Source organism: Ahaetulla prasina, chromosome 2 (assembly GCF_028640845.1).
Source record: "Ahaetulla prasina isolate Xishuangbanna chromosome 2, ASM2864084v1, whole genome shotgun sequence".
In the NCBI taxonomy this organism is placed as follows: domain Eukaryota; kingdom Metazoa; phylum Chordata; class Lepidosauria; order Squamata; family Colubridae; genus Ahaetulla; species Ahaetulla prasina.
In genome coordinates, this window is record NC_080540.1 from 89,519,106 (window position 1) to 89,539,253 (window position 20,148).

General features: G+C 37.1%; 1 protein-coding gene and 1 long non-coding RNA gene across 2 annotated transcripts; one reads left to right on the top strand and one right to left on the bottom strand.

The window, feature by feature from the left end:
• Positions 1–4,851: 4,851 nt before the first annotated feature.
• Positions 4,852–9,372, bottom strand: LOC131192873 (uncharacterized). Its single transcript, XR_009153805.1, has 3 exons — positions 9,167–9,372; positions 6,389–6,545; positions 4,852–5,955 (listed from the first exon to the last, which is right to left on the bottom strand). It is a non-coding gene; the product is annotated as an uncharacterized LOC131192873 (long non-coding RNA).
• A 6,808-nt stretch (positions 9,373–16,180) lies between these two features.
• On the top strand, positions 16,181–19,847 carry RPS14 (ribosomal protein S14). The gene is made up of 4 exons (XM_058172415.1): positions 16,181–16,331; positions 16,790–16,951; positions 18,587–18,663; positions 19,723–19,847. The coding sequence occupies exons 1-4, from the start codon at positions 16,183–16,185 to the stop codon at positions 19,788–19,790; spliced, it is 456 nt and encodes a 151-aa protein (XP_058028398.1). The 5' UTR covers positions 16,181–16,182; the 3' UTR covers positions 19,791–19,847.
• The last annotated feature ends 301 nt before the right edge of the window (positions 19,848–20,148 follow it).

Genomic DNA, 20,148 nt, shown 5'->3' on the forward strand with positions numbered 1-20,148 from the left:
TCTATTATGCCTCACATGAATATAATAAAAATAATGCAGAATATTAGACAACTTACACATTTGGAATTCTTTTCAAAATGGGGAATGATTTTAAAAATGGGGGGGGGGGTAGGGAGAATAGGGAATTATTGGTGCAGGTTAGCCAGGTTCTTCAAAAGCACATACATAAGTGAACAGCCGGGAGAAGCCCATCCAATGCTCTGCTTGGAAATGAGGCTAAACCTAATAGCAAGGTACTTTTCACGAAGAGTATAGAAAATTCATCCTCCGAGCAATTTAAGGCAAGACGATAAATGAATATATTTTCATGGCATTTCTTATTTTTAGATTGCAAGGGGAAAAATTATCACCCAGTTGCCAGGACAATCAAGCAGATATTTTCCTGTTGTGCTATGCAAAAACGGCAAGACCAATAAAATCACTGTAGCGTAGCAAGGCAGAAAGTATGATGCCGATTGCTTTGACAAAGAAGATTGAGAGAGGGAATGTAATTATCCTTCAATTAAAATAATTAATTCAGGGCAGCGTACAGGAACTTCATAAAGCACAATAACTACACCATTGTTTCGTAAGGACAATGCAAGGCGTTGCTTTTGCTCAGAGACTGTTTTTACCTAGTCAAGCCAGATCTGCTGTGAGATGCTGTGTAATATAAGCCACTGCAGAAAGCTACAACAGAGGTGGCACTGAAGTAGCAAATGAAGGGAAATAAAATAACTGTAAACAATGACAATAAAATGCAGTCCAATTGTAGGTGGCAGGGGTATCTGTGAGGTGTAGTCAAATAAATCAAGATGGTGGCCATGATATATTATATTATTTATTTATTTAGTAAATTTATATAGCCATCATCTCAGCTGCCAGATTATGAGAAGCTACAATAAAAAACAGAACAAAAAACAATAATAAAATAAAACAGCAGCTGAGCAATAGCACTAAATGATCATTCCAATTAACAATGCAAAGAATCAGGCTCACCAACACCATCAGGGCTCCAGGCATGATGGCAAAACTAGGCCTTTGAGGCCTTTGAAAGGTCAGCAGGGATGGGCAATTCTGATCTCCAGGGAGGAGGATGTTCCAGATGGCAGGTACCATAACAGAAAAAGCTTTTGTCCTGGATCCTGCCAGATGGCAGTCCCTCACAGACAGGACTTAAAGTATGCCTCTTCTGCCGGATCTAATGGGATGGGGAGATACCATCGGAGAAGATGGTCCCAAGCCATGAAAGAATTTAAAGGTAACCACCAGCACCTTGAATTGTATCTGGAACAGGTTCACTTGGGACAGTGAGATGGGCAGCATATACATTTAATAGTCTTTTACTGTATTTAATTGTTGTTAATCTTAATGCTTTTAATGTTTTGATATCTATGCTTTTATAACATTGTAAGGCCACCCAGAGGAACATGGTGGCTCAGGGGTTAAAACGCTGAACTTGTCGATCGAAAGGTCGGCAGTTCAGCGGTTCGAATCCCTAGTGCCACGTAACGGGGTGAGCTCCCATTACTTGTCCCAGCTTCTGCCAATCTAGCAGTTCAAAAGCACATAAAAAATGCAAGTAGAAAAATAGGGACCAATAGAAATTGGTGGGAAGATAGGCGTTCCGTGCGCCTTTGGTGTTTGGTAATGCCGGCCACATGACCACGGAGACGTCTTCACACAGTGCTGGTTCTTCAACTTTGAAACGGAGATGAGCACCACCCCCTGGAGTCGGGAACGACTAGCATATATGTGCGAGGGGAACCTTTACCTTTACAGCCACCCAGAGTCATTCTGAACAGTGAGACAAGCAGCATATACATTAACAAACAAACTAGAAGCAAATTGATGCCAATATAGTTTGTAGAGCTTGAATTATGATTCTCGTTATTCCAAATATTGTATTAGAGTAAAAAGAGTTGACTATTTTATCTGCACCAGTTTGGGGAATCTTTTGATAGTTGCACATCAAGTAAATACAGCTGAATATAGAATAAAAAAACCTTCCAGAATCTTAATAATAATAGGCTATTACTATCTGTAAGTGAATGTTAGTTCTCAGAATTACAAAGGGCAAGTTTCCATGCTTCTAGGTTTCATTTTATTCAAGGAATCTAATATTTTTTGTTGTTGGATGAAACTCCCATTTTTAGACCTGCTATTAGAATCTGAATTGTATTAGTGGGGTTTAAGTTTCAAACTGCTAAATTATTTTCAAATCAATTAGATGGACATTTTCATTTCTGTCTGCCTCCTTTTCTTTGCATACCTCTGATAGTAGGAAATAGATCAGTTCAAACAGACAGAAATGTGAATTCATTAATATATGTAAATACAGATTCCACCTTATATCTCCACAGGTTGTCACAGTAATTAAGCTATTCAAACCAGATTCCTGCTTGCACAGTAAGACTTAGTTAATGGATTGGTAAATTCCTACAAAGGTCTGTTTTGTTTTTATATATCTCATTTCAATGGCAGCTTTCAATTATAGTAATGAAATATTTTACATCATTTAGCTTCTTAATGATTTCTTTACCACAGCTACTTTGTGGACTCTTAGTTCTTGGTTGCTGATGGAGAACTAAAATGGAGAAGTGGCAACTGTTCTATGAAATCACTTGGGTTCTAATCCACATCTCCTAAATTAAATTCCAGCTTAACACATTCACTGCTGGATCAGACTGTTTCTCTATTTTTTTTATGGATTTGCACCATTTGGTCAATTCCTGTCTTATCCCAAGTTTTCACCTCAGTCAGTTTGTTGACAGTACTGAGGACAATGTGCTTTTCCCTAGACCAGGCCAGAAGTCCACAAATCTTAAAAGAGCCACGTTTGCAGACCCCTGCCCTAGACCACACGCAAAAAGTAATGGAACCATAATAGTAACCAAGCGGGTACCTTGAAAAGTAAAATATTCATTTAATGCATTTTGATAATTGAAATGTGAACCATTACCATAGAAATCATGAAAATCGAACCAGACTTTATGTTCAGGAAAATACAGTGGTACCTCTGTACTCATTATTAATTGGTCCCGGGAAGTGTGATGGATACCAAAAATGCTGAATACCAAACTTTTCCTATAAGGAATAATGTAGTGAGTCACAAGCCAGCCAACATGGACAAGTTCTAGCTGGTGTGCTGAATACCATACAAATGAATACCAGGACAACATTTTAGCACCAAAATGGATTGCATATCAAATCTAATGATTTTCAAAGCATTTGAAGAGCCTTAGTGGCGCGGTGGTTAGAATGCAGTATTGCAGGCTACTTCTTTTGATGGCCGACTGCCAGCAGTTTGAATCTCACCAACTCAAAGTTAACTCAGCCTTCCATCTTTCCGAGGTGGGTAAAATGAGGACCCAGATTGTTGGGGGCAATAGACTGACTCTGTAAGCATAGAGAAGGCTGTAATGCGCTGTGAAGTCGTATAATGCTATTGCTATTGCTATTTGAATACCAAGGGACCACTATACAGCATCACACCCTAAGCTATAAGAAATATGTTAACAAATTCTAGTTCTGTGGCTTCTTGTTACAACTGCATAATTTATTATTATTAAGTTGTTATTAATAAATTGATGCCATTCCAGCATTAAAAAAAGTATTGTATTATTTTCTTTTATCTTGGAATTTCTCATGCTCCCTCCAGTGGCAGTAATGGGAATTGTACCATAAATTACTTCACAAAATGAAGTTGAGGGCTCTTCCTCTAGGCCAGGGGTGTCAAACTCGATTTCACTGAGGACCGCATCAGGGTTGTGTTTGACCTCAGAGGGCCAGGGTGGGCATGGCCAGCTCGATGTCACTGATGTTGGGGGCGCCTATGGCAGCCCAAGCGCTCTGCCAGCGAAAATGGTTCGAGTTCCATTTTCGCCTGTGATGGGCTCCTGCAATCCTCTACCAGTGAAAACGGAGCTTGAGAAGGCCGCCCGCAGCCTTTGTGAGCTCTGTTTTCACTGGCAGAGGCACCATGGGCCGGTCCTTTGCTGTTTCCAGGGTGCCCCATGGGCCAGATCTAAGCACTCCGTGGGCTGCATCCGGGGCCAGGGCCTTGAGTTGACACCCCTACGCTAGGCCAAGTTAAAGTACTATCCATCAGTTCTTGAGACAACAGAAAATTATACCAGCCTAGAATTAGTTGCTCCATTAGTGATCCTTATCCTGTCACAAACTCCATGTCCGAAATGGTCCTATACTTATTTATGGTGTACAAGCACATTAAGGACTAGGGTTAATAGATTATTTGGCTGTGATCTCTCCCTTCTCACCAATTGGCAAAATATCTGCCAATCATTGTCTTTAGAATGAAATGGGATAGGAAGCGGCTGGGGAAGAAAGCAAGTTTTGACAGATGGATAGACCAACCACATTAGACATATTAAAACTTATTTGTATTTGACACAAGTATACTGTGTGGGTTTGTTGAAATGGATCACAGCTATCCACAGAGTGTTATACCATAAAGTCCATGCTCTCAAATTCTTATTCTGTGTGTACATGTGTGAGGTTACACTTGCAGCAAAACTGCCACTACTTGTTGCCTGCTTAAAGGAGAAAGTGCTACCTTAGCATCAGAAGAGCAAAGGAAAACTTTAGTTGAGAACAAGATATAAGCAGGATCATGAAAACATGGCAGAATAAAGAGGCTGCTATGGCAGGCATGTTCATGTGCACCCTGGAATTAAGTGTAAGTAGAGAAAAAGTCAGAGCTAACCCACAGAGATTGGTTATACTATCGTAATTTTTAACACAAAGCCAGCATAATAAACAGAATTGCACACAGAAACAAAAATTGCAGTCTTTATGTAAAAATCCAGTATTTAAATACACAGACAGTGAAGACTCTTAATTGCACAGAATAATACTGATCAGTCGCTCTGGTACACTGATACAAAATTACATCTTATACCCAAAGAAATAATAGATTTCTTTTCTAAGATTATAATCAGGTGGTCACACTGTTTATTCAGTATTGAAGAATAAATAATTTTAATAAATACATTTCATATTTTGTTTGGTCTTTGGGAAGAACAAAATTTTAACTGATTATACTCTGTATTCCTTAGAACTCTTAATCATTAAAAATGATTACTTATACAATGTATTATTCCAATATTTTATTTCAGAATTTGTTCAAATAATAAATATCTACTTTACCAATTCTCTTTAGCTATTTATTATATCAACAATACTCCATGGGTTTTAGAAGCAGATAATTCATCTGGACCAAATAATGAAATCAGAGTTATTTAAAAGTGTACCACTGAGTGTACCACTGCCTTTTATTATTTTTGGCAATACAGATTCCTTTTACAGTAACTAAAATAATGTGAAGACTGAAATAGCAATATGCTGATCCAAACCATTTATACCTGTATTTGCCCAAGCCTCAAACAAAAGTTACCTAAAATTTTCAAATTGAGATTATCCCAAAGTGTAAGTTTATCAAGTAAATAAGAGATAACATTATTTTCCCCTAACATATTTCATATATGCCTTGCAGGAAATACAATTAAAATGTTGCTAAAAATAATTCGAATCCCTTCCATTGTATAAACTGGATGAAAAATAGCATTTTAATTGTATTCCATAATGAAACTGAAATCCAAATGTATACCCAATGATAGATGCAAAAGATGCTAGTCATAACTGACCAATGACTTCCTCAGCACCATTTTCTTTAGAAACCAGTTAATACTAATTACCATCACTTCTCAACATCAATCATGAGATTCATCCAAACTCAATTTTTTTCAAACACTGAATCTAGATCCAATTTTTCTTTAACCAAAGACCTCTCAGGACAATAAGAGGTTCTTAAGTTGTCTTGGTATAAAATCTGCAAATATAGAACTGACTGCGTTGGAGGCACAGAGATTTTTGTGGTGGTATCCTCAGGAAGACATAAAACAATAGTCCCCATTCTGTCAAATCTGTGCTATTCACTGCTGTAGTGTTACGTCTCTGCAAGAAAGATGTGGATTAAAATTACCACCAATTAATTCCTTAAGTGAAAACATTTCAGGGTATTATTACATACATTAAAATCCCTACATACAACTTAATTTTTTTTGACAACCAATCTTTACTTCATGGTAGATTTTTACAGAAAGACTATAGTTGTGTAATGGGGTTGTCTTCTAGGGGTGTCATTTGATATTAATTGCATGACAATCTTAACTTACTTTTTAAGACAAATTGTTTTAATTCAAAGATGTGCACCAGTGGGAAAGATTAACTGTAAAGACTGCTGTCTAAGAGATTTCTAAGTGTTATTAGCTCAATCTGTTTTGCTGGCATCTCATTTTAAAATATGTTACTATTTCAGACCATGTTCGCTGAAATGTTTTGTTTGCTACAAAGCTAGCAATATTACAAATGAAGTAAAAGAAATCACCTGCCAATTTGCTGTGCCGATCATTGGGCTGGGCTTGATTGAAGAAGGATCTATTGACAGGATGGGAGAGATATTCAGGTAGGTCTTGATTAGTGTGGTTAATGAATCCCATGAAATTGTTGCATTATTTGAATGTCCACTATTCAAAGTGATATTTCTATGGAAAAGATGATTGGTTCTAGATTGGCAATAGGCAATTAAAAATTTTAAGTAATTTTTATGTATACTAATGAAATATTACGGTAAAAGTTGTAGGGAATATTGCTTATATTTTTAAATTTATAGTGAACAAAGTTACAGAGTAGTTATAGAAAGTACTATAAAAACAAAAAAAAATCTTTGAGGCATTCCAACATCTCATCCTTTTTTAGCACTGCTATGACCATATTCATATTGTTCAATTGCATCTAATTTTTGCTCTAATGCAATAAGAAGCTTCTCCTTTTTTCTTAAACTTAAACTGTTTTCTTCTGATGGAATCTTCCTTTTCTCCTATTTTGTGCACACAAATGTGTGCACAACATTGGGCGCTATCTAACAAAATGAAATTCAACAGTGAAAAAAGTAAGGTTCTACATTTAGGCCAAAAAAACAAAATGCACCGGTACCGTATATGTGGTACCTTGCTCAATAGTAGTACCTGTGAGAGGGATCTTGGAGTCCTAGTGGATAACCATTTAGATATGAGCCAGCAGTGTGCAGCAGCTGCTAAAAAAGCCAACACAGTTCTGGGCTGCATAAACAGAGGGATAGAATCAAGATCACGTGAAGTGTTAGTGCCACTTTTTAATGCCTTGGTAAGGCCACACTTGGAATATTGCATTCAGTTTTGGTTGCCACAATGTAAAAAAGACTCTAGAAAGAGTGCAGAGAAGAGCAACAAATATGATTAGGGGACTGGAGGCTAAAACATATGAAAAACGGTTGCAGGAACTGGGTATGTCAAGTTTAATAAAAAGAAGGACTAGGGGAGACCTGATAGCAGTGTTCCAATATCTCAGGAGTTGCCACAAAGAAGAGGGAGTTGGGCTGTTCTCCAAAGCACCTGAGGGTAGAACAAGAAGCAATGGGTGGAAACTGATCAAAGAAAGAAGCAACTTAGAACTAAGGAGAAATTTCCTGACAGTTAGAACAATTAATAAGTGGAACGACTTGCCTTCAGAAGTTGTGAATGCTCCAACACTGGAAATTTTTAAGAAAATGTTGGATAACCATCTGACTGAGATGGTGTAGGGTTTCCTGCCTGGGCAGGGGGTTGGACTAGAAGGCCTCCAAGGTCCCTTCCAACTCTGATGTTATGTTATGTTAAATATTATCAGTATCTAAAGCCCCAACTACAACTGTGCATGCTGTAGCCTGAATTACTCACAAGCTATTTGTCACATTAAATGCAACCTGATATCAATTTATAATTTGCACTAAATTAAATATTGCCCAATTTAAATTCAGCATGACCTACCTGAATCACTTTCTTTTGCAGAGGATATATATTTATCTTAGGCCTGTACGAAGATTAGGGATACCTAAGAATTGTGTGAACTTGTTTACCTAAGTGTGAGCTGCTTATTGAGTTAAAAGAGTTAGGCAGGAATTGAAAAGGCTGCTTTCTATTAAACCCAAATAGAAATTCTGTTGAACTTCGCAAACATATTATATGTGATATCTACTTGTTGCCTATACTGCTTCTGCCAGGACAAGTTTCATATGGTTAACATGCAGTTACAAAAATGGAGAACAAACTGCAATGTGACCTAATTTGAAATTAGGGGTCATTGGTGCTCTCTGAGCTTGCTAGTTTTCTTAAAGATGTTTCACTACCCAAATTAGGTAACAACATCAGTGCTACGTTAGCAGCATGTTATTTAGTTTGGGTAATTAAACATCTGCAAGAAAACAAGCAAGCTCAGAGAACATCAAGGACCCCTTCTTTCAATGCTGAGCTACAAATATTCTCCTTTATTGGATAATTTGAAATGAAGCATCCCAAATTCTGCGAACAGTTAATCCTAGCACTGAGACATTACTCAGTTATGGTTTCTGTGTTTCTGTTGTGAACAGCCTAACCCTTAAACATTTAGCAATCACAATTGGGACCAGCGACTTGGTCTTTAAGCAAAACTACAACTGAACTTACAATCTTACTTCAGTTTTCCTTTATTTTACAGGTTGTAAATGAGTGGATGGGTTGTAAGGTTATTTTTTCATCACCACTGTAACTGTGAATGGATGCTAAATGAAGCCATCATTACATGAGGATTAACTTCCCAGCTGAATGGCCATTAGATTTAATAATTAAACAACTATATATGTTCTTTTGTACTGGGAAATAAGTTTTTTTTTTAAACATAGCAAGAGCACAGCAATCATAACAAGCCATGATGATGTCAAATGACAAAATACATATCCTAGGATTATTACGTAAATTACATGATTGTATCATAATGTCTGGCATGACTGTACAAGTCAGTTCATATGAAGGATAACATTGCCCACTTCAGTGTGTTTACCATTTTAAAATATAAATGACTTCATAAAGGCCATATCATTTATTCAATGATAACAAATATCATTTATTCAATTCTGTTATTTCTAATATCCAAACTAGCTTTGAACCTCCTGAGGAATCAGGATCCAGCAGTGTACTAATGAGGATCCTTGCAGTGTACTAATTTTTAATGAGAGCAAAATTTAGAATTAACCCTATACCAAGTAAAATAGTTTTGTTTTCAAACTTCTTAAATAAATAGCAAAAATTAACCAAGTTCAACAAAAGCAAACCTGTGACTCTCTGTGGCTAACGGCTGACAGAGCATACTGACACACAAACCTTCTTAACCCTTTTCCTTTCAGCATTTTTGATCACTTGTGAGTTTTCAGCAGGCTTCTAGAATGACAGAAAAAATTAGTTGTATAAAATGTGACTACTTAACCATCAATGAAACAGAGGATGAAAAAATAATACTCCTAGCAACAAACCTCCAATGGCAATTAGATGAGTTAGAGCTTTTTATATCTCTTTGGTACCATCTAAATGTTCTCTGGACTTTTGTAGTGCAGATATGATAGCCCTATAAAGAGACCCTGTTCAGCTTCATGAAGAAATTATTATTATTTTTTTTACAACATGGTTTCTCTCTATCCTGTGTAAATCCATCCAGGCCTGTGAAACAAGAATATTTTTTTTAAAAAAAAGAAAGCAAGCCCAGACTGACCAATTATAGTTGAAAAATGATGACCATCATTTGTGTTGTAAATGCTGTACCTTGATGAAGGTATCTTTTCTTTTTATGTACACTGAGAGCATATGCACCAAGACAAATTCCTTGTGTGTCGAATCACACTTGGCCAATAAAATTCTATTCTATTCTATTCTAAAAATCCTTTTGAAATATTTGTCTCTTATAACTAAGGCATGGAAATAAAGATTTGTTCTAGATGACTGAGAGACAGCAGAACCATCCTCTTGTAAACTCATTAAGTGCACTACCTTGAAAAATAAATGAGACATAAACTGTTCTCTGAATACTTGACATGGAAAAGGATACTAAAAGGAATGCCAAGGACTGCATAGTTCTGCTACAACATGCTTACTTCTTGGCCAAAACCCCAGATTGTTCTGTTTCTTACATCTGGGGCCATTCAGTGAACTATGTGGTATGCACTTTTAAGGGGGGTAGAAATGATTGATAAATTATTCTGCTTGTCATGACAGTGCTATAGACATACTTAATAAGATTTCCATTGACTTCTCCTGAGATACAATTTAAGACTTTTATTTTCAGAATTTTTTTTAGCCTGCTCATATAGCCAATCTGTGTGTGATAGAAGAAAAGAGCAAAAACAGCATAATTCATGTTCCAGTCTACAGAATTGAAGTGTATTCAGAAGTCAAATTCAGCTTTCAAATGCCCATTTCATAAAGAATAGTTTTTGAAATTTTATGGATATGAAAATTTATGAATACTTTTGAAATTTTATGAAAGTATGCAGTTTATCTAGAGAAGCTAAATGTAAATTCATAAACTGGAAACATTTCTTATGTACACTGTTTAATCTTCACAGTCTCTCATACTCCAGAGGCATTAAAGTGTTGAAATAAATAAAGGCATTGAAATAAATAAACCTTTCATTTATTTATCTATTTATTTCATCCATGTCACTTCAATTGTACAACTCTAATCAGCCTACAGCAGGGATGTCAAACTCAATTTCATTGAGGGCCACATCACTCAATCAGGGCCGAGTGGCCCCCACACTCTGCCAGTGAAAATGGGCTCCTGAGGTCCGTTTTCAGCTGCAACAGCCTCCTGCAACCCTCTGCCAATGAAATGGAGCTTGGGAGGGCAATAAGTTGACTTTGTATATAAATATACAAATAGAATGAGACTATTGCCTTACACAATGTAAGCCGCCCTGAGTCTTCGGAGAAGGGCGGGATATAAATGTAAATAAAATAAATAAATAAATAAATAAATTACAGTATTGAAACTCATTTGATGATAAGCAAGTATAGCCAGTGCCTTCTGCTTCAACAATAGCAATTAGATGTATATACTGCTTTATAGTGCTTTACAGCTCTCTCTAATCGGTTTACAGAATCAGCATCTTGGTCCCAAAAATCTGGGTCCTCATTTTACCGACCTCAAAAGGATGGAAGGCTGGAGTGAGCAGTAAGTTAGCCCTGCAGTTCTGCATTCTAATCACTGTGCCACCAAGAATGGTTGCATCTGGCACATTGCAGAAAAGACAAAGGCCTCCTGGTTTCAATTTCCACTTGCTGTTCTGGTAATCCAGGAGTACCTTGCTAGAACCGAGTTTTAAACTATTTCTCCCCTGTAGCCCACAATACTGTGTTGTGATTTCCACTATATCTCCCAAACAACCTGTCATAATGATGTATACTGTACTGATATTTAGCCCCAAACTGGGACTAAACTAGATAACTAGGATAACTGGTGGCAGTTATCCAGTTTGGGTATCCAGTTATCCAGCCACCAGATTCAAGTACAGGTAGTCCTGGACTTACAACCATTCCGTGACTTTTACAACCATTCCGTGAAAGTTACAACAGCACTGAAAAAAGTGATTTATGGCTGTTTTTCATAATCAAGACCATGCAGCATCCCCCATAGTCAGACGCTTGGCAACTGGTTCATACTTCTGATGATTGCAGTGTTCCAGTCATGTGATCACCTTTTGCAAACTTCTGACAGGCAAAGTCAGTGGAGAGAACAGATTCACTTAATAAACATATTACTAACTTAGCTACAGGGCTTCATTTAACAAATGAGACAAGAAAGGTCACAAAATAGGGTAAAATTCACTTAACTGTCTAACTAACTAAAAGAATTCTGAGTACTTAAGTTGCAGAATGATCCATAAAAAAAAAAAAAACATTCACCACATAGTTGTCTTGGACGCAGATTATGATCTTATTCCAGTTATCAGTGAATAGTAACAGCCATTTATTATATTTGAAGTGAAGAGTAACAATAGGTCAAATGAGAAACAGACAAAGATTCTTTCCTTTATCTTTCACCATTATCCTGGTGGTCAAAAAGAGTGCAAAGATGTGATGCAGTCTCCAACTACTGTATGCATTTGTATGGGAGACGGAGAGGATTTTGCAGAACTCTTGACATGTTTTAACTATGTGAAGCTGGCTTTCTTCTGCTTAAAAAGTTAGTTTAAAACATATTTTGTCAAATTTATGTCTACTTTAGTGATTTTTCTGTTTCATATTGTTATATTGTATGTTATTCTTCCAATTCTTTTCTAACAATTTTTTTAATCTCATCCAAAATTTTGCTTTCTCATAACTGATGTTCAATTTTAAAATACAACTATCCCTAGATATTCATATCAGGGTATTAATGTCCAGTGCAAAGCCATAATGTAGCAATAGCAATAGCACTTAGATTAATAATATATTATAACTTTCAAATAATAATAATAATGATGATGATGATGATAATAATAACAATAACAACAATAACAACAATAACAACAATAACAACAATAACAACAATAACAACAATAATAACAATAATAACAATAATAACAATAACAATAACAATAACAATAATAATAATAATAATAATAATAATAGGGTTAGACCAAATCCAGGTTGCAAAAACCTATTTCTGCATTTCTTTGCTGACATACAGTATTTATTCATATTTTTGCTACTTGTAACTGGTATCTCAAATGATGAAATTTTATCAGAATCCTGAATAGAATAGAATAGAATAGAATAGAATAGAATAGAATAGAATAGAATAGAATAGAATTTTTTATTGGCCAAGTGTGATTGGACACACAATGAATTTGTCTTGGTGCATATGCTCTCAGTGTACATAAAAGAAAAGATACCTTCATCAAGGTACAACATTTACAACACAAATGATGGTCAATATATCAATATAAATCATAAGGATTGCCAGCAACAAAGTTACAGTCATACAGTCGTAAGTGGAAAAAGATTGGTGATGGGAATGATGAGAAGATTAATAGTAGTGCAGATTTAGTAAATAGTTTGACAAGTGTTGAGGGAATTATTTGTTTAGCAGAGTGATGGCATTCGGGAAAAAACTGTTCTTGTGTCTAGTTGTTCTGATGTGCAGTGCTCTATAGCGTTGTTTTGAGGGTAGGAATTGAAACAGTTTATGTCCAGGATGTGAGGGATCTGTAAATATTTTCACGGCCCTCTTCTTGATTCGTGCAGTATACAGGTCCTCAATGGAAGGCAGGTTGGTAGCAATTATTTATTCATATTTTTGCTACTTGTAACTGGTATCTCAAATGATGAAATTTTATCAGAATCCTTAAAAAGCAGATTGTAGAACAGTAACTACATTTTATGATCTTTATGATTGACACCACAAAAATGTTAACATGTGAAACCGACTGAACATTTTGTAATGTTTCTTTGTAACGTTTCTTGGTATAAAACATCAAATTTATGCATTTCATGTGCCGGGCAAGTGTTGCTCAACTTTTGACAACTTTCAAGGGGTATGGACTTCAACTCCCAGAATTCCCCAGCCATCAAGCGGCTAGAGGTAAGCATGCTGCCCAGGGAACTCTGGGTGTTGAAGTGCACACATCTTGAAAGTTGTCAAAGTTGAGAAACATTGAGCTAAGCAGAGAATCCTTTGATTCGCCAGGTATCTTCTGAACTGTCAGGGTAAATCGCCCGAAGAGACGCTTCTTTTAAAATGAGGGTCAGTCACTCCAAATAGACCTCTTAATTTTATATACCCCACATCAATTCGTGGTGACAGAATTCTCCCACGTTGTCTCATGGCGCTCCTGCTTCACGGATGCAGGACAGAGAATCCTGTACAGCAAAGGGCCGTTTCTATTGGTTCATCCCATACCCCGCGTGCGGCCGCAACCCGATTATTCAAATCAACTCTCTTGGGGCGGCTGACGTCACGAGTCTCCCGCCCAACGTCTGGCGGTAAAAGCTTCCGCCCGGTCAACGGAAGCGAGTATGCACGTTTTATTTTCCTTTTAAGCAGGGAAAAACTTTTTAGACCCCGGTCGCCGTTTCCGCACAACAAACGCTCCCCTAGCCGCGTGCTCATTTACTCCCACGAAGCCGCCTCTCTCTTCGTGGGTGTGAGCTTCCCCCAGCCGGTAGCGCCTCTCCAGTAATATTTCCGGGTGGTAGGGCGTGACCTCTGCCCTCGTGACGTTGCTCTCTCCTTTCCGGTGCTGGCTGCCGCCTGCAGAGACGCTCGAGTAAGTGGCTGGTGGGGCCCTTTTTTTTATCGAGCTCCATCCTCGCGGATCCGGCCCCCTCTGCTCCGCTCGGTGCTGTCAGTCGGCTACTCGCCCCTAACTCCGCGGGGAAGGCAACTGAGGGCGAGGTTGGGGGCCTTTGTTTCTGCACAGGGATCCGTTGTTATAAGGAGGCCCGGGCTATGGGGGGGTTGGACAGGCCTCTTGAAACCCCTTATCACCCGGTACCTGGGATAGCTGTGTTTTTTTTTTCCTTCGGTTTGGGCCTCATCAGCAGGCTTTCCCCCAACTTCGCGAATGTTCTCTCTAAGCTGTGTATGTTTTCCCTCGGAGACGAATCTTTCAGAGGAAACGTACATAGTCATTACTTTCATCATTGATAAAGAGCCGAGGCTGAAAAGTGTGGCCAAAACCATCTAGTTAAACATGTTTATGTGGCTGCTTTTTTATGCACTAGCTGTTCTCTCTCCTTTTGAGGGTAGAGGAGTTTTGAGCAGGGAAGATAGTTGCATTGACTAAAACTCCAGGGATTTATATTTTTTTTGTAACTGGATGTAATATTTCTAAGCCTGTAACACGTGGGTTTAATACTGGAGCAGTTTCTGCTTTGCAAAAAAAGTGTAGGATTCAAGTCTTCCTGGTAGGCTATTTCATTTAAGTTCACCCTGATTTATTTAAAAATGCCATGTACATTTGTAATGCATTGCAGCAAAAGTGGCAATATAAGTCTTTTTGAAAGTAATGAGGTTTAAGTAATTTTAACTATAGTAGTATACCCTACTTATTGTAAAGGTAATGGTCCAAGTCACATCTTATTTTTGATCTTGTTTGATATGGAAAGTTCTCATCCAAAATCGTGTTTGTCAGAAAATTATGAAAATTACCAGAAATCCTATGAACAGGGAACCTAATTTACAAAAAAGTAAATATTGAAATTGCTAGATTTTCCAGGAGATTGCTATCTGGGTATCCATACATTCTTGCATATCCATACATGTTTGCATATATAATTTCTTGTCCTTTATTTTAATTATTCACTGGGCAATTAGATGGAGCAACCATTGGTGTTGTAAGTTCTCCCTAATCACAATGGAGCTCTTTTGTTTAAAACTTCAGTATTTTTTTGTCACTGAACACTATTTGACTACTGTCCTCATGTAAGAACATAGCCTCCAAAATTAGTAAACCTTTAATTTTCAGTTGCATAATTAATACAAAGGTAGCATAATTCATAAGTAAAATACTAAATATTGAAGTGATGGAACAGAAATGCCCAGATCGTTGTTCTAACTTTGTAGGTATATACTTTTGTAAGGAGAGAAGTGGGGAACATTAACATTTAAATACTCATACTCTTATGTTGAAGAAGCTATAATTCATTGATGTGATAACCTGAAAGTCTCCATCATCTGTTGCTTCTTTTTTTAAAGCCACCAACAAGTTGCTTGAAGTGTGACACAAATTTCTTCTGAAATGGATGCCTCTTATTGTGGGGATAAATAATTTGTGGACTGCTTATGTGTTGAGGATAACATTTTGGGACCTCTTTTGGATAATTTGCATGGATTTAAGGGGAAAGTGGGTCCTTTAAGCACAAATTTTAAGTATTTAAACTTCATATCAGTGGTGGACCATTTTCCCAAAGGGTTTGTTGATTGAATAGAATTCTTTATTGACCAAGTGTGATTGGACAAGCAAGGCATTTGTCTTGGTGCATATGCTCTAAGTGTATATAAAAGGAAAAAAAACTGGTGCCCTGCCCATGCTGATACCACAGTAGTCATGCCCCATGCAGTTCTCAAGACAGAAAGCATATTCCCAGTTCAGGAAAGAGTGTCTGCTACTTTCCTGGAGATCAGAGTGGGAAATAATCCCCACTGTAGCTATATATAAGGCTCTGATTAGAAGTTGTGAATCAGCTCTGAGGGAAGGGGGTTCTTTCCTCAACTTGGTATTTAGATTTTTATAGTTTTTCTACTTCAACAGAAAATACTTTATTTATAATAATCTATTTCTGTCTAATCCATAATATATTGTTTTATACAGAAATGGCTCCCCGTAAGGGTAAGGAAAAGAAGGAAGAGCAGGTTATAAGTTTGGGACCACAGGTTGCTGAAGGAGAAAATGTGTTTGGAGTTTGCCACATCTTTGCTTCCTTCAACGATACATTTGTCCATGTTACTGACCTGTCTGGCAAGTGAGTATCTCTACTTGTGAAAGGATAATACTACTTACGAGATTGTAATAGAAGGTCTTGGCAATAGATGTCAAGACTTACTTACGTCAAAAGGCCTATAATATTCACCTAGCCTGAACTTAAAGAAACACTGTCTATTTGGGCATATACATACTTAACATTGTCTCTTTCGTGGAACAGAGTATTAAGTTTTATTACCATAGCTGAACCCCAGGTGAAGTATCTACTCTTGGAACCTCTTTGTATAGAAACTCTATTGTTTCTGCTAAGAGATGTAATGGTATTGCAATCAAGCAGAAACTTTTAACCCTAACTCTGGGAATCGTTTTATTCATACTGTATTTTAAAGACAAATTTGCAAAGAGGTTACATTTAACTACATGCTTTTTGTCTCTTGTGAAGGAAAGGCATTTCAAAAGGGATTAAGTTCATCTATAAGGCATTTCTTATTTTCTCAGGGAAACTATCTGCCGAGTAACTGGTGGCATGAAAGTGAAGGCCGACAGGGATGAGTCTTCTCCTTATGCTGCTATGCTGGCTGCTCAAGACGTAGCACAAAGATGCAAGGAACTGGGAATCACTGCCCTTCATATCAAACTGCGGGCTACAGGTGGAAATAGGTAAGGGAGCCAGTGCTTCATTTATCTGTCTCTTGTGTATATATTTTCAGCAGGGTGGATAAAAATCGGAATTTTTTTTATTTAAATCGTATTTATTAATTTTAATAAAATGCTTTTGTAAAAATCTATCTAAAGATAGTTTTCTATTTAAGATACATTAATAATTAGTTTATTCAGCATGAAATGGAACTTAGTTATGTAGTACGAGGCTGTCTTCTGCAATACTGGGACTGCTGACTGAGTCAACAGCGGGTCAGGAGGAGCTGCTGCAGGACAGAGATGACAGTTGCTCTTTAAAAATTATGATTTAAATCAAGTTGGTTTAAATCAAGCCTTTTTACTAGTGACTTAAATCATGATTTAAATCAAATCCACCTGCTTTTCAGTACTATAGAATATTTTTATTTGATACAGTCATTTTAACACTCTAATATTATTTTGCATTACTGAGAGACTTTAAAATGGAAAGTATTAGTCTGTGGAATTACATTTGGAGATGTAGCTGTAGCTGTTGGAAGAATGTTAAACTGAATGCAAATATCTGTAATAATAGTGGATATTTGGCTAGTCTTGTTTTTTAAAAAATAAAATAAAAAAAACCTGTAGTTTTACTGCAGTGGAATAGAGTTTTCTGTAGTTTGAGTTTACTATTTTGGCTTGAGCCATGCCATTCTTGGCTCCTTTGGGCAGCCAGGCATCATGTGAGCAGCTGGTTCAATGTTTTTATGAGGGAAATTGCATAGTTATGCGCTTTGAAGCAGTAGAATTGCTTCCTGTCCTAAAGAAGGCTTCCATGGCTCAAACCACTCTATAACCTTTCCTGGTCTTCAACGTTCTCTTTTAGGGAAAGTTGAGAAGGTGGTAGGAAGATTCTAGAGGAAATGGATTTGGTCCAAGCTAACTGTGAGCACTTCTCTGATAGAATATAATTGCAATAGGTTGTGGTCGTTGTAGGCCTTGTTTAGCGACTGCCTCATTTAGCAGCCATTTGCAGTTACAGTGGTAATGAAAAAGTAACCTTATAACATGTCCTCCCATTTACGATCTTCACATGTCTGTTAGCAAAGGAAAACTGAAACAAGATAATAAACAGTTTCACTTGGCAACTGTTTTCAAGTTGCTGGTCCCAATTGTGGTCACTAAATGAGGATTGCCTGTAACTTCTCTTGCCATGTCACCCAGGTGAGATTGGAGTGGATTAGAAGTTCTAATAATTAATTAGAACTGGTTTAGCAAAAACAAGCAAAAGAGGGCAGGCATTTTACTAAACTGAAGACAGAGTAAATCTACAAAAGGCACTTGCATTTAAAGACATTCTAAATAGGTGTTCTGAAGAACTTTTCAGTGGTTTTCCTTTCTTTTGATTTTATCTTAGCTTTTCAATTTATAGCATCTCTTTTGGCAAAAAAGAGCCATGCTGTATCAGACCAACCATCTATCTAGCGTGGCATTGTGCTACTAAGAGTAATTAGAAAGCTTGAAGTCATGTTGTTTGTATCCTCACTGTTATAAACCAACAAGAAAAAATTAATTGCTGCCCTGATGCTGCCCTGATACTATTCCATTCCTCCAAATGAAACAAATCCTAAAGACAAGTTTCAATTTTTATTAATGTATGTTTTACTTTCTTTGCAGAACAAAAACTCCTGGACCCGGAGCTCAGTCAGCTCTCCGGGCTCTGGCTCGGTCTGGCATGAAGATTGGGCGCATTGGTAGGTTTTCTGTTGAAGGATATTTTCAACAATATGCCTCCTGCAATTATTTTCATAGAGATTATAGCTGTTTCTTTATCCCATTACTTTATCTCAACAAACCATTTATTTTGCATTAAATGGTATGAAAAGGTTCTTGCTAGATAAAATTATTTAATCTATACTAAAACAAGACTTTAGAAAAAGATGATCCAGGTAATTAGGGCCTTCATGTAGAGAGAATTGAGTTACAATTGAGTTGCAGTTGGATCTTTCAGAGAACAGCATTACAAATTGTCCCAGCATAGTACAACCACAGTATCCAGGCCAAAACGTGTTTGGTTTAAGCACAAGCCAAAACTTGGCATTTTGGGAGGTGGTTGGGGGGAGAGGAGAGGTGATGGGGAAAAGCTAAAAATATGTTGGAATGGGGGAAAGAATTGGAAGATTGGGCATGGAGGTTAGATAAAGAGGATATGTTGCACTTGAAGCAAGAATTATGGTGGCAGCTAAGGGGAGAAACTCATACAAAGACTCGGGATTACTGGAAGTGCTGGTTGGATATACTGTTCTAGAAACAAGGACTTCAGGGGATCACATGCTGGGAAGACTTGAGAGAGTAGTTTGGAACTCAAGCCATGCAGAACATAGAAAAAGAATAACTCTAAACTTTGTTTCAGCCCAAACTTTGAACAATTAAAATATTCCAAGCTTCAGTTGTTTTAGTCTGCAACTCATTCAAAAAAGTTCAACAGAAGCTTTGAAACAAAATGAGTCTCTTTCACATTAGAAATAAAATAAATGATTTCTTTTGTGCATAGACCTAGCTTTTCCTAGTATCTGTTTCTTAAAGCCTGTGCAGACTTGCCTTTTCTTGGACTTTCACATCCTGAAATTTCAGAAACTTAAATTGGGAAGTATAATCTGTCTCATGAAAGTTGGTGATCTTAGTGTTGCATTCTGAATGCTACCCTCTTCTCTTTTAAAGTATTATTTTCTATGTTACTCTGTGATTTTTTGAGGACTTGTATACACAAAGAGTGAAAATAATAACCAAAAGTAATTTTTTCCTCTCCACAGAGGATGTTACCCCCATTCCTTCAGACAGCACTCGCAGAAAGGGTGGTCGCCGTGGTCGTCGTCTGTAAAATAGGGGCTGTTGTATTTCATCATTAAAGCTTTCCAATAAATCTCTCTTCTCATTTGTTTTTTCTCTTCTATACATTTTAGTCACTACTGCTGTTCTGTGAAATGTATATTTGACTTGCCTTTTAAGTCTTTTCTCAATAATTATTGACATGAAAAACATCCTCCCTGTCTGAATGGGTTTTTTTTTCTTTCTTTTGCCTCCTAATGGTTCCCACAGGCTCTTTTCACTTAAAAGTTGTTTTACTATGAAGTTGCTTAGTGCAAAATAAAACCCTAAAGCAATAAAACAGCATTGCAAACGAAGACTCGGTTAAGTAGAATTTGGAGGTAATGCATAATGTTGATAGTTAAAAGTAG